Source organism: Chaetomium tenue, assembly GCF_020726465.1.
Source record: "Chaetomium tenue strain MPI-SDFR-AT-0079 chromosome Unknown F5144scaffold_3, whole genome shotgun sequence".
Taxonomy (NCBI): domain Eukaryota; kingdom Fungi; phylum Ascomycota; class Sordariomycetes; order Sordariales; family Chaetomiaceae; genus Chaetomium; species Chaetomium tenue.
This window is the reverse complement of record NW_027117331.1, coordinates 2,251,614-2,268,882: the sequence shown is the minus strand read 5'-3', so window position 1 is coordinate 2,268,882 and position 17,269 is coordinate 2,251,614. Positions and strand designations below refer to the sequence as shown.

Sequence of the window (17,269 nt, the reverse complement as noted above, 5' to 3'; positions counted from 1 at the left end):
TGGGGAGGAAAAAAATGATCCACCGTGCCACCTCAGACTTTGCGTCCAGATTCCCGGCTATCTCGTCACACCGTGGGTCCGACAAGCCCGCTTTCCCGTCCCGAGGTCCACACGACCCGACCTGACAGCTCCCCTCAGGTACCCCTGCACGCGACCATCCCGCCTGGCTACACTACCCTCCTCAAACAGACTCCCACATGATTGGTATTTGACGCCCCAGCTGAGCACGGTCCTGCATGTACTTCCGCCATCATATCTGCACGCGACTGAGCCACTACGACGGCGGTGAGTGAAGGGCTTTTGGCCGGCCGGCGGTGTCGAAACTGCCAATTTCACCAGCAAAAAATATCTCAATACCTAGTTATTAACTCATACCTAATGTCCACTCTTAAAACCGAGCGTGGCTGAGTTTGTGCAGAGCCGACAACCTCTACTGCATGCAGTTAGTGATCGAATGCGGATCCAGCCACCAGCCAAGGTCTTCGTAGCTTGGGCAGAAACACTTCGGGTGTTAGTGCAGAACTTCAGACGAATCAACCGTGCCTGCAAGATCCCATGCTTGAACCCTGCTCAAACATGGGAAGAAGGACGCTCTGAGGTGATACTTCGTCCCGCAACTAATTGAGTTACTCAGTTGCTTTTTATCTTACTTGATTCAGTCTTCTTCGTTGCTCAATTTAGTTTTGCTTAACTATCCGATTCAGTGTTTCTTTTTCCTCGATCTTATGGCGAGGCGAGGTGTTCCTGCAACCTTTGGACAGGGCTGCCCGAAAACCCTGCAATCGATTAAAGTGGATCGACCAATCCGAGCGTTACTGTCGTCACTTTCATCCTCGGAAAGTGCCTCATTTCTCACAATTAACCAATAATGACATCCGCAAACACATCATGCATGCCGGTGCTGTCATTTTTAGCAGCCGGCAACTATGAGATCAACTTCATCGGCGAAGGAGCAGCAAACGCTGTCTTTCAGGTTGTTGTACAGCCCGGAGATGAACAAAGCAGCATTTTCCAAGGTGAGACAGCTGTGCTTCTCGACATCAAACAAACCCTCTCATATCTTTTTGATCTTAGGATATCTCCTACGGGTCCCAAAGGCAGGGACAAAGGCGCACAGCTATGTAGAGCTCCAGGAGTACTGGGAAACGGTGGTGAGGCCGCTGTTTGAGCCCGAAGACCTAGTCCAACAGCGTCTCGTCAAACTCGGGGGCGAAGGGGTGGTTTCATGCCTGAATGCTGCCCTGGAACTAAAAGAGGAAGCCCGAAGGGCCGACTTCAAAGGAAGCAGAGTTGCAGTGGCCGAGCACGGGATGCTCGTGGAAGACATGCGGCAGAGTATGCACGATTTGCCCTTCACCGCCCCTGCTACCCTACCTGCATATCCACAACTGCCAGCCCACCACAACTCACACACAACCCACAATCTAGGCCACACCAGCGACCTCACTTTCGAATTCAAGCCCAAGTGGCTCGCCCAATCACACCATGCCCCCGCATCCGCAACACGCTGCCGCACCTGCGCGCGCGAAGCCCTCCGGCTGCACACCAAACCAGGAACGGCAAGGAAACAAAAACAGAAACAGAGCCCAAAAGAAACCAGCCCCTCCATCCTCTGCCCCCTGAACCTCCTCGCCTGCACCACCTCCCCCACCGCCCTCACCCACGTCACCGCCCACTTCTCCACCCTCACCCCGCCCCCCTCATCATTCTGCCCCTCTTTCTGCCCCTCCATCGGCCCCTCCACATGCCCCTCCACGTGCCCCTCCACGACCACCACCACTAGCACCACCACTAGCACAACCTCCACAACCACCGCAACCCCTCCCTCGCATCCCGTGTCGCCCGATACCGCGCAGGCCGCGCAACACGCGCGCCTGGCGACCTGGCTGCAGACCAATACCCTCCTCCCCCGCCTGCGCGCGGCCCAACTAGCCGCGGCTCGCGACGGTGAGGAAGAAGACGAAGGCACTGCCGACCCGGAGCAGCTGGCGCTGGCCATGACGCTGCGCGACTGTGCGTGCTTCGTGCGGGTGCCGGCGGAGGCGGGGCGGCCGGTGGAGGCCAAGCTGGCGGATCTGGACCGGAAGAATTGGGAGGCGAAGAGGGGGTATTGGCGGGAGATGGAGAGGCGGCTGGTGGAGGGCGGGTATTATGAGGGGAGGGAAGTGGGAGGGGTGGGGACGGATTGTTTGCTGGAGGAGGAGACGAAGAAGGTCTGAATTTTGAGGTGGGATGATAATGTGAGTGAGGTAAGCTGTTGGGGAAGGGAGAGTAAACAAATGGGTCTAATAGGTAATCGGTGTCAAATGCGAATATTATATCGTCAAGTCTGTCTATGCAGATCTACCACGCTAAAGAAAGCCATATGCAAAGAAGATCCCCATGTTCCATATCCCATGTTCAAACGCCGTAACCAAAAAGAATTAACCCACATCTGATCCACAGCTCACTCCCATCAATAGCTCACCCAAACCCATCGCACCTCCTCTCACTCACATCCTCTCACTCCTACACACCCGCCGCCGTAAAGCTCAACACACTCCCCAACGCCAAACCACCCACAAGACACATCCCCATAAACCCGCCCGCCGCCTCCCTCTCATCCTCCCCCACCCACTCCCCCGCCGCCATCATGGCACTCGACCCCAGCCAGCCATTCGTCAGCCCAAACGGGAACTGCACCACGCCCAAATAAAACAAATCACTCTCCACCACCGCGCCCCGCCCATGCAGATTACACAACAAATACAGCGGCAAGAACCCCCAGCGCGCCAGGCCCACGACAAACAACACGCGCGGCCGCGCGCGCAGCCAGGCGAACGGCGGCAGCACGGCGGACACCCGCCCGGCCAGGTCGCCCAGGTTCCAGAAGAAGAAGCCCAGCGGGATGAAGGCGCCGGGGCTGAACAGGCCGCCGCCGGCGGGGCTGTCGTGCACGGAGAGGATCTTGGCGGTGAAGACGGGGAAGAACATGGCCACGACGAAACACATGGCCACGGCGGCGGCGAGCCAGCGGAGTTTGAGGAAGAGGGTGGTGAGGGGGATGTGGCGGCGGGTTGGGGCGGTGGGTTCTGAGGCGGAGGTGGTTGAGTGGAGCGTGGCGGTGGATTGGGAGAGGTCGGTTCCGGGGGAGGGACCCAAACTGCCGCGGCGGCGGGAGACGAGGCGGCTGTGTCGGCGGACGAGCGGGATGAAGGCTGCGAAGGTGAGGGCGGAGATGAGGACCGCGGTGAGGAAGTAGATGAAGGCGGAGGTGGCACCTTCGTCGTTTTGTGGTGGGGAGGAGGAATTGGATTCGCTGCTGGGTTGGCCGGGAGGGGGGATCCCGGGGGACGGGTCGGCAAAGGCGAGGTAGGAGAACATTTGGGTCAGGGGCGGGAGGATGCCGGCGATGCCCTGGCCGACCATGATGGCTTGTGTGTATTCCGGTCGGCCGAAGCTGGCGACGAAGGAGAAGGCGCCGTTCTGCATCAGGCCAGCCGCCGAGGCGGTGAGGGCGACCATGAGGAGGAGGAAGGCCAGATAGAGCTTCGGAGAGGCGTCGAGAAAAGCCGAGGTGGTGGAGATGGTCAGCATGGCGAACACGGCCACGTTCATGAGGAGGGCTATGTTGATGCGGAGGGGGTAGTTTGCCGAAGACTGGATTCTTGTCAGGGCCATCATAGCCACTAAGTTAATGATGGTGGATGTCGAAATGATGGCCGACTGCGAGTTGGCATAGATCCAGGGGTCGGACTGGAAGCGGGTTTGGAAGTAGGGGGCAGCTGCGAGGAACATGTTCCTGTTCAGACGATATTAGCGGATGGTAGGTCAATGTGGCCAGAGAGGAACATACCACGCCCACAACATGGCGACACCAATCAAGGCGAATATGGAGTATTCAATCCATGAAAACGGTGTCCCTTCCTCGTATATGGACCCCTCCAGCGTCCCCGAGTCATCGTCCGCCAGCGGCTCATACTCCTCGGCGCTAGCCTTGGGCGGCGCGAAGAAGGCCTTAATGCGGTCCATAATACCCTCCGTCCGGTATGCGAAGCGATAAGTAATGTCGTCCGCTATGCCCGCCGTATCCGCCGTGTCCGCTGTGACTTGTTCCGACCGCTGTTCGTCGCACAAAGGAGGTCCTTCGCTTCCGTTATCGAGGCTGGCCTGTGTCGGGGCAAGGCTGGGCGAGACTGGGCGAGGGCGGGTGGTGACTGCCAGGGAGTCTTCGTCGCCTCGGTAAGAATGATGGCTACCCAATTTCCCAGCCCTTCATCGCTTGTCGACATAGAAACCCAAACTAGAGTCGGCGAGTTGTCATGTGGGAGGTCGTGGTTGTTGGTCTCAGGTTCGTGGTCACAAGGCGACGGGCAACGCCACGATAAGCGGCTGGCAGGGGTCGGGAACTCGGCCCGGTCTTGGCATCATCAGGTACAACCCGACAGTGCCCGTCCCTAACCCTAACCGCATAACTTACCAGTTAAGACGATCTTCCCAGCTCCTCTCAGGCCATTACCGGTTAGTTACCTAGCAATAGCAATGTCGAGAGAGGACTTGCCTCCTCCAGCGATGACGATGAAATTATTTTCAATGAGGGCCTTCTATCCATTTACAGGACTGTGTTGAGATCGATAAGTACTCGAGACATAACATGAGCATCTGAACTTAAATCACCTACCCTCTCAACCCCACGGACAAAAGAAGTACCGTGACCTACTCAATGTACATAGGATGTCGAGGCGGTTGTTGATGCCCATCCCCTGGCTTCTAGATACCATCGTAATAATACGCAGTATATCACCGCAAGAAGCATCCATAGCTACCTCCATTCTAGGGACATATTTACCCAATCAAACCAACCCAACTAGCTCACCACGTCAGACTGTTCTAACTAGTTCGGTCTCCGGCGGCCCATCCTGCGGCCACCCACGTGACGACCGTCTCATGCGGCGCAAGTATGTCGTGCATTGTTTGTAAAACAAAAGCAAGACGGGAGGCAAGGCCGGCGAGCCGCATGTCATCAAGCGTGGATGGAATACACGAGTTATGTATTTATGCGCTGGAAGAGCCTCAACCTATGGGAATGTAACCCGCACATCGCTGGTTTCGTGAGAAGAATTACCGATTAATATATACAGTACACCACCCGTCGTGACTAAAAGACCTCTCCCTCCCACTCACACTCATGTACCTACTCATCAAGTGCGAACCGGTCGGTGAACTGTAGAATCCGTTAGCATTAACTCTTAATCTTACCGCCGCCAGAGGACAACATCCCAACAGCAGCAGCGGCGGCGGCGGCAGAAAAACGGGCCAAAGAAAAGAAGAAAAACTCACTCTGAACCTCGCCAACCCCCCCTCGAGCCCCTTCACTAACGCATCCACCGTCGTCTCGCCATACACACCCTCGCCATCCACCGGCACACCCGCACTCTTAAACGCCTTATCCGCCGACCCCAACGCACCAACCGGCTTACCCCAGCGGTACGCATCGATCAAGACCTGCCCAGGGCGACCAGCAGGGAACAGCGGCGAGGGCTTGCTGTCCGCACCAAATAGCGCCTCCGCGCCCTCGGCCACAACCACACCATCAAAGCCCGTCGCGTCCGCCGCCGAGTACGTCTGGTCAACGCCCTCGGCCAACGTCTCGCCGACAATCGTGACAACTAGGCCGTCGGCGGCCAGCGCCTCCTTCAGCTGGGCGGCCTGGGCGAGGGAATCCTTGGCCTGGGTGGAGGCGAGAATGCCGACGCGCAGGGTCTTGATGGAGGGGAGGGTGCCGTTGGGGGCGAAGGTGGAGACGCCGGCGGTGACGTTGTTGTGGTAGAAGGTGTCGTCGGGGGCGGGGGCCTCGAGTCCCAGGGCGGTCGCCACGCGCACGGCCACGTCGTGGCTGACGCGGTTGAGCTGCGCGATCACGTTCTTCTTGACCTCGGCCGACTTGACGTTGCTCGTCTCGAAGCGGATCGCGTTGATGAGGAATTGCTGCTCGACCGGGCTGAGCGAGTTGTAGAAGAGCCGGGGTTGCGACCAGTGGTCGTCGAAGGTGGGGGAGATGAGCCGTACGAGGTCGCCGCTGACTTTGCGGCCGGGGGCGGTGAAGAAGCCGCGGCCGACCGTCTGGTTGGCTTGGAGCGGGAAGCCCTTGTTGAGGGTGTTGGGATAGTCTTGGGGCGGTTGTTAGACACTGATGGAAGAGGGGAGAAAGGAGTGGTACTCACAGTGGGCGGTGTTCTTGTGGATGAAGGTCTGGCCGGCACCGTCGCGGTTGTTGTTGTGGATGGGGGAGTGCGGCATGTTGATGGGCAGCTGCTCAAAGTTGGGGCCGCCGTTGCGGTTCAGCTGGGTGTCGAGATACGAGAAAATACGGCCCTGCAGCAGAGGGTCTTCGGTGAAGTCGATACCACGCACGATGTGGCCGGGCTGGAACATGACCTGCTCCGTCTCGGCGAAGTAGTTCGTGGGGTTGCGGTCGAGCTTCATCACACCCAGCTTCGTGACAGGCACAAGCTCCTCGGGAAGGATCTTGGTGGGGTCCAGCAGGTCGAAGCCGTACGCCAGCACCTTGTCCTCGTCGATAACCTGGACGCCAAGCTCCCACTCGGGGCCATTGCCCGACTCGATGGCATCCCAGAGATCCTGGCGATGGAAGTCGGCGTTCTTGCCCGCAACGATCTGCGCCTCCTCCCAGACAAGGCTGGCCTTCCCCTGGCGGGACTTCCAGTGCCACTTGACAAGCTTCGACGAGCCGTCCTCCTTTACGAGACGGAACGTGTGTACGCCAAAGCCATCCTAACGATATTAGCCCTGCGCTATTCAAATAACCCGGAGAGACCACTTACCATATGACGGAGACTACGCGGGATGCCATGGCCGGCCATGGCCCAGAACAGGGTGTGCAGGGTGCTCGGCTGCTGGCTGAAGAAGTCCCAGGCAGAGTCGTGGGCGGTGGCCGCTTGGGGGATCTCATTGTCCGGCCTTGGCTTGACGGCGTGGACCAGATCAGGGAACTGGATGGCATCTTGGATGAAGAAAACAGGAATGTTGTTTCCAACGATGTCTAAGTGGGTTAGCAGGTGAGAGCCGCCAAGAACCAAAGAGGCTTACCAAAATTGCCCTCATCAGTATAGCTAAGCAATGTTAGCCAGGCTCACCCCAATGAGAAGGGTATGGACTTACAATCGGGTTGCGAACCCGTGAACGTCTCTGGCGAGATCGGCGCTGCCCCTGGATCCTGCAACGGTGGAGAAGCGGACGAACATAGGCGTCTTCTTGTCCGGAGCATTCAGGAATGATGCCGCCGTGAGGTTGCTCCAGTCAGCATAGCTGGTGAACGTGCCATGAGCTCCAACGCCTCGAGCATGGACCGCCCGTTCGGGAACCTTTGGGAGGGGATCATGTCAGTATCTTGGCGTGTAATTGTGGATGTCTCATGTCTCAGAAGTCTCAGACACGGAACAAACGCGTGTCGCTTTGTACTTACACGCTCATGGTCGAAATGCTGGATCTTCTGGCGGAAGATGAAGTCTTCGAGCAGCGTAGAGCCCCTCGCGCCGGCCTTCAGGCTAGCCTGGTCCTCCATGGGGCCACCGGCATCAGTGGACATATAACCGTCGCTGTCATCTATCTTGTACTTGGCGAGGGGATCCGATGCCTCGCCCTCATCCCGCTTTCCCAACTGGGCTGAGTCGGCGTAGGGACATGCTGCCTGGGACAGTCCCAACAGACTGCCCCAGGCAAGGAGGGTTGTGACTCTGCCGTGCATGGTTTCTGGTGTCTCGGTAGTCCGATGGGTGGTTCAGAAAGCGGGAAAGGAAATCAACGGGGGGGCGGATAGCAAGGGAAGTTGCTCTTATACTCGGTCAAGCCCCCAAAGTTGTGCAGGCGAATGGGCAAACAGGGTACATCCGCCAAGATATATTCCAAGCACGCCAACCGTGACTGGCAGTGACGATCGACATGGGCCCTCCAACATGGCGTGAGGCAAACCACAACATTGTGGGTGTGACTGAACAACGTCTTGGGCAGGCAAGCCTGTCAAGGGTATGCCATGCAGGGTTCCTCCACACGCACAATGGCAACCGAATCGAACAGCCTAGTGCCACATGACCGAGTTCAGACGATGGATCTTTGGGGAAACGGGGGCCAGAGCAGTCACGATGCCAATGCCTAGTCCGATACTGTCAGCCAGCAGTCACAACCGGACCCGACGCCGGCATCGATATCACCGCTTTGGGCCGCAGCAGTGGACCTATAGTACGTATCGGCCCGTTATGCAACAGACGAGCTTTGGGAACGTGCAACCGTCGAAAACAAAGGCCCAATCGCATCATCACGTTCACCGGGAAAACAAACCACAACTGCATTGTGGCTCCGTCCCCACTTGAGAGTGACCGATCCCGGTTGCCCGGGCTCTACCTCCGTCATGGTCACGATCGTCGGCGACTTCCCTGGATTATTCAGACGATTATCACTCCACTTGTTTGTAAAGCCGTGGTGGTTGCTGGTCTGCGTCCATGTGGCGTAGTATGGCCCCAGTACCCACAAAGCGTCTTCTTGATTCCACATGGAGCGTGTGCGGGCCATCCACATGGCCAAAGATAGGTGTGCTCGTGCGCCGCACTCTCAGGTTACACCACAGGGCGACAGTCATCGACCAACGTGCGAATACAAGGTATCGTTTGTCCTATCGAGGGGCCGTTCATGGCTGCTTTGTCTGGTTCGTGTCCCCGGTCAGCACGCTCACCACGGGGGTCAATTGGATGGTGAGCAGGGGTTCTTGGAAATGTGCTGTCCATGAGACGTCCAAGAGTTGATATGACAGGCGCGCAAGAAGCAGATGCAACAAACCAAACAGGCAGATCGGGTCCAAGTGGAGCACGCCGGTCCAGGATCAAGAAGCTCCGGGGACGTTCACGTCCACGACCACAAAACAGATATTTTCCATGTTACGTCAGGTTCCCGTCCCGACTTCGGGGTTTCGGGAACGGCAGGCCCTAATACCGTAGCCAGAAGGCGTGTTATGCCGCCTAATTGCGATAATGCAACGAACTTGGACAAAATACCGCGGGTCCCGTAGCGATGGACAACAGAACGTCATATCGTCAAGGGGTTGTACTCGGTATCGGCACGGCATACGGCGGGTAGTGTGTCTAGTTGCAACGCTTTCTGCACCCCTTAATCTGCTGAAATGGCGGGTCCCAGTCCCGGTGTCGATACCGGGGTGCCAACTGCCGCCGTGCCAACCAGGGTAGCATCGCATCGAGGTTGGAGGTCGAGAGCCGATGTGGAACCTGGTAGAGATGCTGAGAGGTCGAAAGCCATTGTCTAGTCTCCTTGGCGGTATAATTGTTGCGCGCTTCGGGCTCACGGAGCTCCAACTGAGGGGACAAAAAAATAGCAAAAAAAAAGGGCAGGGTGTACCTTCTCTGGCTGTCTTTTGGGCACTGCATCCGATGTTCAAATTTTTGGGAAGGTGCCCGCAGACCCCACCGAAAGTGGAAGCTTTGAATTGAATGGGCGGATCTGCGCGGGAGATGCAGGTCGCCGCTCCTTCCATCGCAGAAGAAAGGATCAGCCCAGTTTAGGCAATATACATGGGATGTACCGTAGCGAAGGCTTGCTTGTGGCTTTGGAAACCCGAAAGGCAAGCGAGGCCAACCGCCTTGCCTATCACCGACGATGAGCTGATGATCGGGAGGCTGAGGGTCTGGACTCTGGAACAATCACACACGGTCTCACAGAGGAACCCTACAGATGTTGGTCTGACGGATGCATCCTTTCCACAGACTCGGGCCCAATGGTTCCCAAGCCGAAGGTCAGCATAACCATCTCACAAGGAGGGTCGACTGACTGAGACGGGCTAGCTATTTCAAGAGCCAAAACGCCCCCGTGGCTATCAGTGATGCGCTCGCCGCTCCGGGGAGCAAAATAGTCTGCCAGCCTGGCCGAACATCACTTCCATGTCTAGCTCACCGCTTCCAGACACGGCCGTCCGCGCGGCCAGTAGTCGAGAGGGCTTGGGCTGTTGGTCTGGGCTCTTGAAAATGGCCTGAGTGAGCAGTTGGTAATCGAAGGCAAGCCAAGTCGACGCAAGCCTTGCCAAGTCGCCGAGAGAATTTGTTTCCGATTATCTCAACCCTATCACCTGCCAAGCTGCAGCCCGCCGTCCAGAGGAGAGCTGACAAAACCGCCGACTGCGATTGGGACCGTTATTGCCAATATTCAACTTGGCATGCAAAGCACAAGGCCACAATCACGCCCAAGACTTGACAGTTTGGGTGTTGGGAAGTTGATCGATCCGCGGAAACCCGTCGTTTCTCGCTCGGCGGCTAACTTGGGGTCGCTAATATGTTTTGTTCCTCATCCCCGGCTTGGCGGACCCCGTCCCGGACGCCGCGCCCGAATCTCCACGGAGCGGGTACCCTAACCCTATTGGGACGCGACTCGACTTATCAGGTACGACGTCGTCTCTTCTGGGACTGTGTCTGGAGCTCAAAGTCCCGGTCTCGGAGGTCCGAGAGACAAGAGCCGCATCGGGAGATATCCATTGGGGGGATTTTCAACGGCTGGAAGATCCCAAAATGTGACTAGCAACAGATCTCAGCAAAAACTTGGAGGAAACACAGGTACCCGGGCTGTTGGTTGGTGGGATTTGGAGAAATGGTAACCAGGAACAGGGCCCTGTGTTAATTATAACACCGTCACATATCCCGCGTCTGCATTTTCCAATATCGGAGCCGTTCCGAACCACTCATGGAAGGCTTCTGGGTGATCAACCGGTTACATTGCTTTCGCGCCAGAGCAACATCAACCTGGAGGGAAAATCCGATTATATATCGCTCAACCTTCCTATCCTGCCTCCCTGCTATGCTATAATTGACAAAATGTGGGTATCGATGCATGCACATATCGTAATCTCTCTGCCCTCGCGTCGACAAAACACTACCTCTTTCTCCGGCTGAGCCGCTCAACCGCATCCTTTCTCGGCTCAGAAACCCAAAATCCAAAATGCCATCTCGCTAGCTTCTGGATTTTTCGGCGACTTTCTCACTCTCATCTGGCCCGTCGCATCGCGGACAGTGTCGGCACACTGGGACTCGGTCTTCCCACGCCGACATCCTGCTTATGGTCCTCGGACTCTGCCCACCACCACCCACCTGATGCTTCCACTCACCAAGCTGCCCTCGTAAAGGCTCACCTTCCCTCTTCGTGCCCTCGATGACCCCGTGGCTGGTGGTTCTTCCACATCCTCCCTCCCCGCCCGGTCCCGACGGTGTCCTGGCCCCGCGGGTTTTTTAGTTTCTCATTTAATTCCCGGCAAGTCATATTCCTATTGGTGACGGTTAGGGGAGAAGGCCGGCCGGTTTGCAGCGCGGAGGCTGCCGAGAACGAGGAGACGGCCAAGTTGGCCGTCGTTGTGCGAAACCCAAAAAGAGACGGCCGGAAGAAGCTCGAAGCCCACAGCATTATCGTGCAGAGCCCACAGATCAGGACAGCCTTGGCCGTCATTCGGGTCTGATTTGCTGTGAGTGGCAGCAGCGGACCTGGAACCGTGGTGGGCGATCCCTCGAGTGCTGACATGGAAGCTTGGGACGGTCATTCGGTTCGGCGACTAAAAAGAGTGTATTTAAAAAATTTATTAACTTATAAAAATTATATATTAAGTTATTATAAAAAATAATCTTCTCCCTACCCCCCATCACCCCGCCCCCACTACCCCCTACCCCCCACTCCCATCCCCCTCCTCACCCCCATCCGGCTCACCCTCCCCCTCCCCCTCAAAATCCCAAACCCTCCCCCTCAGCTGCTCCTCCCCCACCCACCCCGCCTCCACCGCAAAGCCCACCACTTCCGCCGCGCTCGGAAAACTCAGCACCCCCCTCGGCGCCGCCGGGTCCAGGTGCGCTTGCAGCTCGCGCGTCTCCCGGCGAAACGCCCGCAGCTCCTCCTGCCGCCGCCGTTGCTGGTGCTTACGCCCCTCCGCGCCCCCCTCTCCTGCGCCCCCCTTGGCGGTGTCGAAGTGGTCGACGAGGTACCGGAAGAGGTACGCCAGCCAGAGGACGTTGGTGTAGGGGGCGTGGGTCGCCCAGGAGAGGGGAGCGTTGGTGAGGGCGGAGTGGGGGTAGGGCGTGGGCGGGGGGTTGGCGGTGGCGGCGGCGGCGGTCGGGTTGGGGGTCGGGGGTGGGCTGCGCGTGCCCGGCAGGCGGTCGCCCCAGATGAGGTAGGCGCGCATCTGGCGGTAGACGGCGCACTGCGGGGCGTGGGTGGACTCGAAGAGGGCGAGGTCCTCTTCGAGGTCGGCGAAGACGGTGGGGGTGGCGGCCGGCGGCTGGTTTGGTGGGGTTGCCGGGCCGGGGAGAGGGGACTCCGGGTCGCTGGCGCGCGAGAGGCCGTAGTCGAGGAGGGTGACGTCGAGGCCCGAGTAGCCGAACTGGCGGGGGCTGGTGCTGTCGGCGGGCTTCGTGGTGGGCGGCCGGACCTGTCGGACGCAGAGGTTGCCTTCGTGTAGGTCGCGGTGCTGGGGGAGTTTTAGGATCAATGCGTTCCAGGTGAGGGGAGTCTGAAGGGTGGGGGAGCTAACCTCAAACTCAATCAGACGCTCCGCTCGGGCCAGGGCCAGGGCCGTGTGCAGGAATATGTCCCACACCTGGCTGATGGAGGTCAACTCAAAGTCCTCCAGGGCCATTCCGGCATCGCCAAGCTCCACGACCAGGAACCGGGTGTCGTCCAGGTATCGGCTCGGCGACGGGTAAAACTGCAGGCGGTCCGGGTCCTTTCGCTTCGTCCGGCGGTAGAAAGCCTGGTGCGTCTCGAGCAGCGCTTTCGGTGCCTTTCCCTGTATCACGTATCGCTCCTTGTACACCACGAAGCCGGGTATGTCGGCGAGCCACTCTGATATCCGAAGCTCGCTTTGGATGTCCTCTTCCGAATGCGGCTCCTCGTCCACCAGGCCAGACCGGACCTGGGCTTTGGTCTGCGGCTTGATAGGCGACTCTAGCCGGATGACTTTGAGGATAGATGTGCCGTTAGAATTGGTGATGCGGTAGACTTCGGCGAAAGAGGCCTCTGCAATCTTTTCAATCCCGTCGTCCTCGCCGTTGGCGTAAACGTCGGCCCATCCGATGGTGCACAGCGCGCGCTGGTGCGCGGTTCCATCGGGGATAGCCTCTGACTCTGCCGTGCTCCCCAATCGCATGCGGAATCCTTTGGTTGGGCTAAGAGGATGTTCAGCTATGGTGTCGGGTTCTAACGTAGTTGACTCTAATTGTTGTACGAGTTGATTGATCTTGTCGGACGGTGTGCCTTCAGTGTCCAGCACGGGCGGTATTTGAGGCGGACTAGGCTCGAGCGTGTCGGGCCCAGGCTGGAGCGCATCGGCCTCCCTCTCATGTTCGCCTGATTCCCGTGCATTGTCATATGACTCCTGCGTAGGCTCAGGGATCGCCCTAGTTTCCGACTTGAGGGGAGATCTGGGCAGCTGGGCAAAGAGAATGTCGGCCGTCGGTTTCCGTGTGGCCTTCCCATACTTTCGTACTGCTGTCGGTTTCGCCATGGTGCTAGAAATCTCATTTGGTTGCACTCCCAGAACGTATTCAGGGGTATTTTGGCAATGTCTGTCTTTTGAATAAGCGTGAGTCCTTCTTGAGGGGGTTGTTTGTTTGAGGATGTTCACCTATGGTGCGTCAAACGCACATGACTGCCCAAACCCGAATCGTCATTGGCTCACACCACCATCGTAAATAGAAACACCCCTCCATTCTCCTGCAAGTCAATTCGCGACCTGCAAGTCCATTCGCGACGTGCAACTTAATTCGCGACCTGCAAGTCAGTAGTCGCAAGTCAATTTGCAGATTGCAAACTGTGTGTGAGAGAAAAAGGTGCAAATACATTAAAAAAAAGATCGATCGGAATATCGCTTTGTGTATGCGATACAGTTGGTTACCTTCCGAGCCTCTATAATTATATATAAATTTATGAATCGGGGTGGGTTAGGCTTTTTACCACTCATAATTTGGGTTTTGTCAATGCTGTCGATTTGACCCGCCGTACTCGCCTGCCGGGACCTTCGAAAGATGGTTGGCGGGGCAACCAGAATCCACGTTAACCAAGGCTCACCAACGGCCGAGGACAAGAACAACCACCGAGTTGCCTGAGTTGCTGTTGTAATGAACGTTTCTATCGGGTAGTTACCAGGCAATGAAACCTGCAAAAGAAGTGAGAAATGGCCGATAATTTGACCTTGGATTGGCAATAATCAAGTGGCTAGGTAACTGGAGCTCAAGGCGCAAGAACTAGACGATCGCGAATAGGTACCCGACACCAAAGGTTCAGAGTAAACATTACGTCGTCTACATAGTACATAAGATATTTACAATCACTACCAGACACAGCAGTGAGCCATCCAAAAGATCCACATCGCCCAGACCGCGCCATCCACGTCATCCAGCCTCCGCCTTCAAACACCCCCCAAGAGACACGCCCATCAAGCCCCACCTACGCCCTGGCAGTCTGCTTCTTCATGCTCTTCTTCATCTCCTTCTCGCGCTCGCGCTCGAGGTACTTCTTCTGGGCCTTGGCGTCGAGGGCGTTGAGCTCCTGGTCGCGCTTGGCCTTCTTGAGGCGCTCGCGCTCGGCGGCGCGCTCCTCGGCACGCTCGTCCTCGTCGGCCTTCTGGATCTGCCGTGCCGTCGCGTCGCGCGCCGCCTTGACCTTGCGCAGCACCTCGGGCCGGAACCGCGGGGCCTGCACCAGCCGGTCCGTGATGCGCAAGAAGTACTTGAACAGCGGCACCAGCTTGCTGTAGTCGTTGTCCGACGGCAGGCGGTACCGGAGGTGGACGCGCTTGCGGGGGGTCGTGTCGTTGAGGCTGTGCGCTGTGTTAATAATGGAGGACGAAAAACAGGGTTTGGTGGACGGCTTACGTCTTGGGCTTCTCAACCGGCTGGTCCGTGATGATGAGGTACTCCAACAGGTCTCCGGCAAGCTCGGCAGCCTTGATCAGCTCAGGGGTGAGAAGAGCGTCGGTGATCTCGGCGCTTTCGGTCATGACAGTCAGCCAGTTGGGGAGCTTGGCGTGGTCCTTGGTCACGGTGAGGGACACGTCAAAGCGGTCGTCGCGGACTTGCTTCATGCGCTCCTTGTGGACGAGGGCCCACACGAAGCCGTCGAAGGCGCTCTTGCTATCCTTGCTGCGCAACTCGGCGGCACCGGGCATGCCGGGGACGGTGAGCGCCTCCTTGCCATCGAAGGGGTACAGCGTGGCCTCGAGGATATCCTGAGTCTCGGTGGCAACGTCGGTGAAGAAAGCAAAGGCGGTCTCGAAGAGAACGGTGAACGGGTTGAAGCGCTTCACGAGGGTGAGCTTGACATCGAGGAAGGCAACGTTGGCGCGGCCGGTCGCGTAGGTGGCGAACTCGAACAGGCTGTTCTCCCTGATCAGGCTGTCGCCTTGGCGCGTGTTCGTGTCAATGAGGGCCTGGAGCAGCTCGTCCCCCTTCTTGTCCGCTACGGACCGGGGCACGCCGGTAAAGCCAACAGACGCAAACTCGGACGTCAGGGGCGCGGCGTGGGCGCGCATCCACTTCTTGGCCTTGTTGCGGTTCAAACGGGCGCCGAAGAGATGGAGCAGCAGCACCACGGTGATGACGGACAGGATGAGACCCTCCGTTTTGAACTCGGACAAGCTGTGGCGCTCGTGAATATTGTACCATTTTGTGTAGGGCTGGATGGTCTGCGCGGCACCGAACGTGTTCGCCGTCGAGGTCTCGGGCACGATGGGAGCCGGAGACGGGTCAGCGGCCTGGTCGAAGTCGGCGAAGTCTAGCGTGATCAACCAGATCAGCAAGTCATCAATTAAAATCAGATAGATTAGATATTCTTACCAGCATCGCCGGCAGCCTGGTTCGGCTCCGGGCTGTCGGAGGGCTTGGCCCCAAAAAGGTTGTTGATCACGCTCGCCATGGTGATTGTCACCTGCTTCGTGGCTTTTGACGGTGCAAACAGGGGGAGCTAAAAAGATGGAGAAAAGCGATCAATTGATATTCGAGACCGTGCATCCGTATGGGGAATTGGACCCACATTTGCCACGGATTCGGGGATTACGACACGACTTGGGCAAGGGTGCGGGGTGGATTACCTAATTCAGTCTGGATTGTTTTACCAAGTATTTCTTCGAGATTCGAGATAAGTTGAGACGGGACAAAAGGTTCTCGATAATCATTATAAGGAGGGTTCAAGCAATGAAATCCGATTCCGGGTATGGCGCGCCCAAATGAAAAACACAAAACAATAGAAACAAGGAGTCAATTGGTTATTGGAACTCAGGTATGTACTATGATGACTGTGTGTCCTTGGCCAGGAGGTCCTGTACCCGCTTCACCTTTTGCTCGGCAGTCTGGGCCTTATCCGTTCTTCGGAGATGGTCGTGTTAGTTTCTGGGAATTCTGAGACTGAAGTGAGTTGGCTGGGGGGTTACTCACCGAGAACCAACCCGCATCGAGGTCTGGATCCTGACGGCACCTGCTTGATGCACCGCCTGGTGGGCCTGCCCAATAACCTTCATGACCTCGTCCCATTTGCCTTCTGTTGCAATAGCGCAGTTAGAGACTGAATACTAACAGGATGCCAAGGGGCACGTGGTTGAAGCAGGTCTTGACATACCAACTGTTGTCCCGGCAGAGTGCAGGGTGTAAGCCAGCCCACTGGCTTTGAGCACCTTTTGGACCTCAGCCACTTCCTTTGCGACGGAGACATTCCCGGTCCCAATCTAGACGGGTCTGATGTTAGCGTGGTCCCGGATCATAACCTAGGACCGGTACCTAGTTATAGGACTCGAGAGTGCAACTTACAGGAACGAGACAAAAGTCGACGTAGCACATGGTAGGCGTAGGGATTTGTGAGTAATCGGTAGCCATCTTGTATCGTGGTTGTGACGAGGACAGGCACCGGATTGCTTGGTTGTTTATACCCTGAAATATCGGGGTTAGGGAGAAGTGGGATGTGTGAGGTAGCTTGAGGAAGTGCTGTCGGGAAAGATATCGGAGAGTCATCTTGGCGTTGTGGAAAGAGCCTGAGTGCTGAACGGGAAGGAGGGTATGCGAGAACAGAAGGAGCGTGGGCACCGAGTTATACTGCACGGAAACGCAAGCCCCACTGCACCAAGACTTTCTTTCCTGTCAACTACTCGCGGGCCAAGGAGGCCAAGGACGATGATCAAAGAATACAACCTCGATTCAATTCTTATTACTACATGTTAATGTTGCAAACCGGCCTGTCTCATCTACTC

General features: G+C 57.3%; 7 protein-coding genes across 7 annotated transcripts; 2 read left to right on the top strand and 5 right to left on the bottom strand.

The window, feature by feature from the left end:
* Window positions 1-548: 548 nt before the first annotated feature.
* F5144DRAFT_611229 (inositol pentakisphosphate 2-kinase-like protein) lies at window positions 549-2,600 on the top strand. The gene is made up of 3 exons (XM_066791687.1): window positions 549-1,016; window positions 1,075-1,335; window positions 1,429-2,600. Exons 1-3 carry the CDS (start codon window positions 869-871, stop codon window positions 2,217-2,219), a joined length of 1,200 nt encoding a protein of 399 aa, XP_066644780.1. The 5' UTR covers window positions 549-868; the 3' UTR covers window positions 2,220-2,600.
* F5144DRAFT_530141 (nucleoside transporter-domain-containing protein) lies at window positions 2,155-4,328 on the bottom strand. The gene is made up of 2 exons (XM_066786915.1): window positions 3,836-4,328; window positions 2,155-3,781 (listed from the first exon to the last, which is right to left on the bottom strand). Exons 1-2 carry the CDS (start codon window positions 4,009-4,011, stop codon window positions 2,509-2,511), a joined length of 1,449 nt encoding a protein of 482 aa, XP_066644779.1. The 5' UTR covers window positions 4,012-4,328; the 3' UTR covers window positions 2,155-2,508.
* Window positions 4,329-4,475: 147 nt separating this feature from the next.
* On the top strand, window positions 4,476-5,413 carry F5144DRAFT_567676 (uncharacterized protein). The gene is made up of 2 exons (XM_066788606.1): window positions 4,476-5,203; window positions 5,320-5,413. The coding sequence occupies exon 1, from the start codon at window positions 4,714-4,716 to the stop codon at window positions 4,957-4,959; it is 246 nt and encodes an 81-aa protein (XP_066644778.1). The 5' UTR covers window positions 4,476-4,713; the 3' UTR covers window positions 4,960-5,203; window positions 5,320-5,413.
* On the bottom strand, window positions 5,174-7,747 carry F5144DRAFT_488200 (catalase-like domain-containing protein; the record flags this gene model as incomplete). The annotated part of the gene is made up of 7 exons (XM_066785646.1): window positions 5,174-5,203; window positions 5,320-6,149; window positions 6,204-6,774; window positions 6,825-7,042; window positions 7,090-7,112; window positions 7,162-7,364; window positions 7,466-7,747. 7 exons carry the CDS (start codon window positions 7,745-7,747, stop codon window positions 5,174-5,176), a joined length of 2,157 nt encoding a protein of 718 aa, XP_066644777.1.
* Window positions 7,748-11,314: 3,567 nt separating this feature from the next.
* F5144DRAFT_546590 (uncharacterized protein) lies at window positions 11,315-13,537 on the bottom strand (the record flags this gene model as incomplete). The annotated part of the gene is made up of 3 exons (XM_066787417.1): window positions 11,315-11,596; window positions 11,804-13,199; window positions 13,236-13,537. The coding sequence occupies 3 exons, from the start codon at window positions 13,535-13,537 to the stop codon at window positions 11,315-11,317; spliced, it is 1,980 nt and encodes a 659-aa protein (XP_066644776.1).
* Window positions 13,538-14,132: 595 nt separating this feature from the next.
* F5144DRAFT_628527 (uncharacterized protein) lies at window positions 14,133-16,053 on the bottom strand. Its single transcript, XM_066792338.1, has 3 exons — window positions 15,867-16,053; window positions 14,907-15,804; window positions 14,133-14,851 (listed from the first exon to the last, which is right to left on the bottom strand). Exons 1-3 carry the CDS (start codon window positions 15,943-15,945, stop codon window positions 14,479-14,481), a joined length of 1,350 nt encoding a protein of 449 aa, XP_066644775.1. The 5' UTR covers window positions 15,946-16,053; the 3' UTR covers window positions 14,133-14,478.
* An 84-nt stretch (window positions 16,054-16,137) lies between these two features.
* On the bottom strand, window positions 16,138-17,165 carry F5144DRAFT_567662 (YkoF-like protein). The gene is made up of 4 exons (XM_066788605.1): window positions 16,833-17,165; window positions 16,645-16,750; window positions 16,464-16,566; window positions 16,138-16,394 (listed from the first exon to the last, which is right to left on the bottom strand). The coding sequence occupies exons 1-4, from the start codon at window positions 17,031-17,033 to the stop codon at window positions 16,316-16,318; spliced, it is 489 nt and encodes a 162-aa protein (XP_066644774.1). The 5' UTR covers window positions 17,034-17,165; the 3' UTR covers window positions 16,138-16,315.
* Window positions 17,166-17,269: the final 104 nt, after the last annotated feature.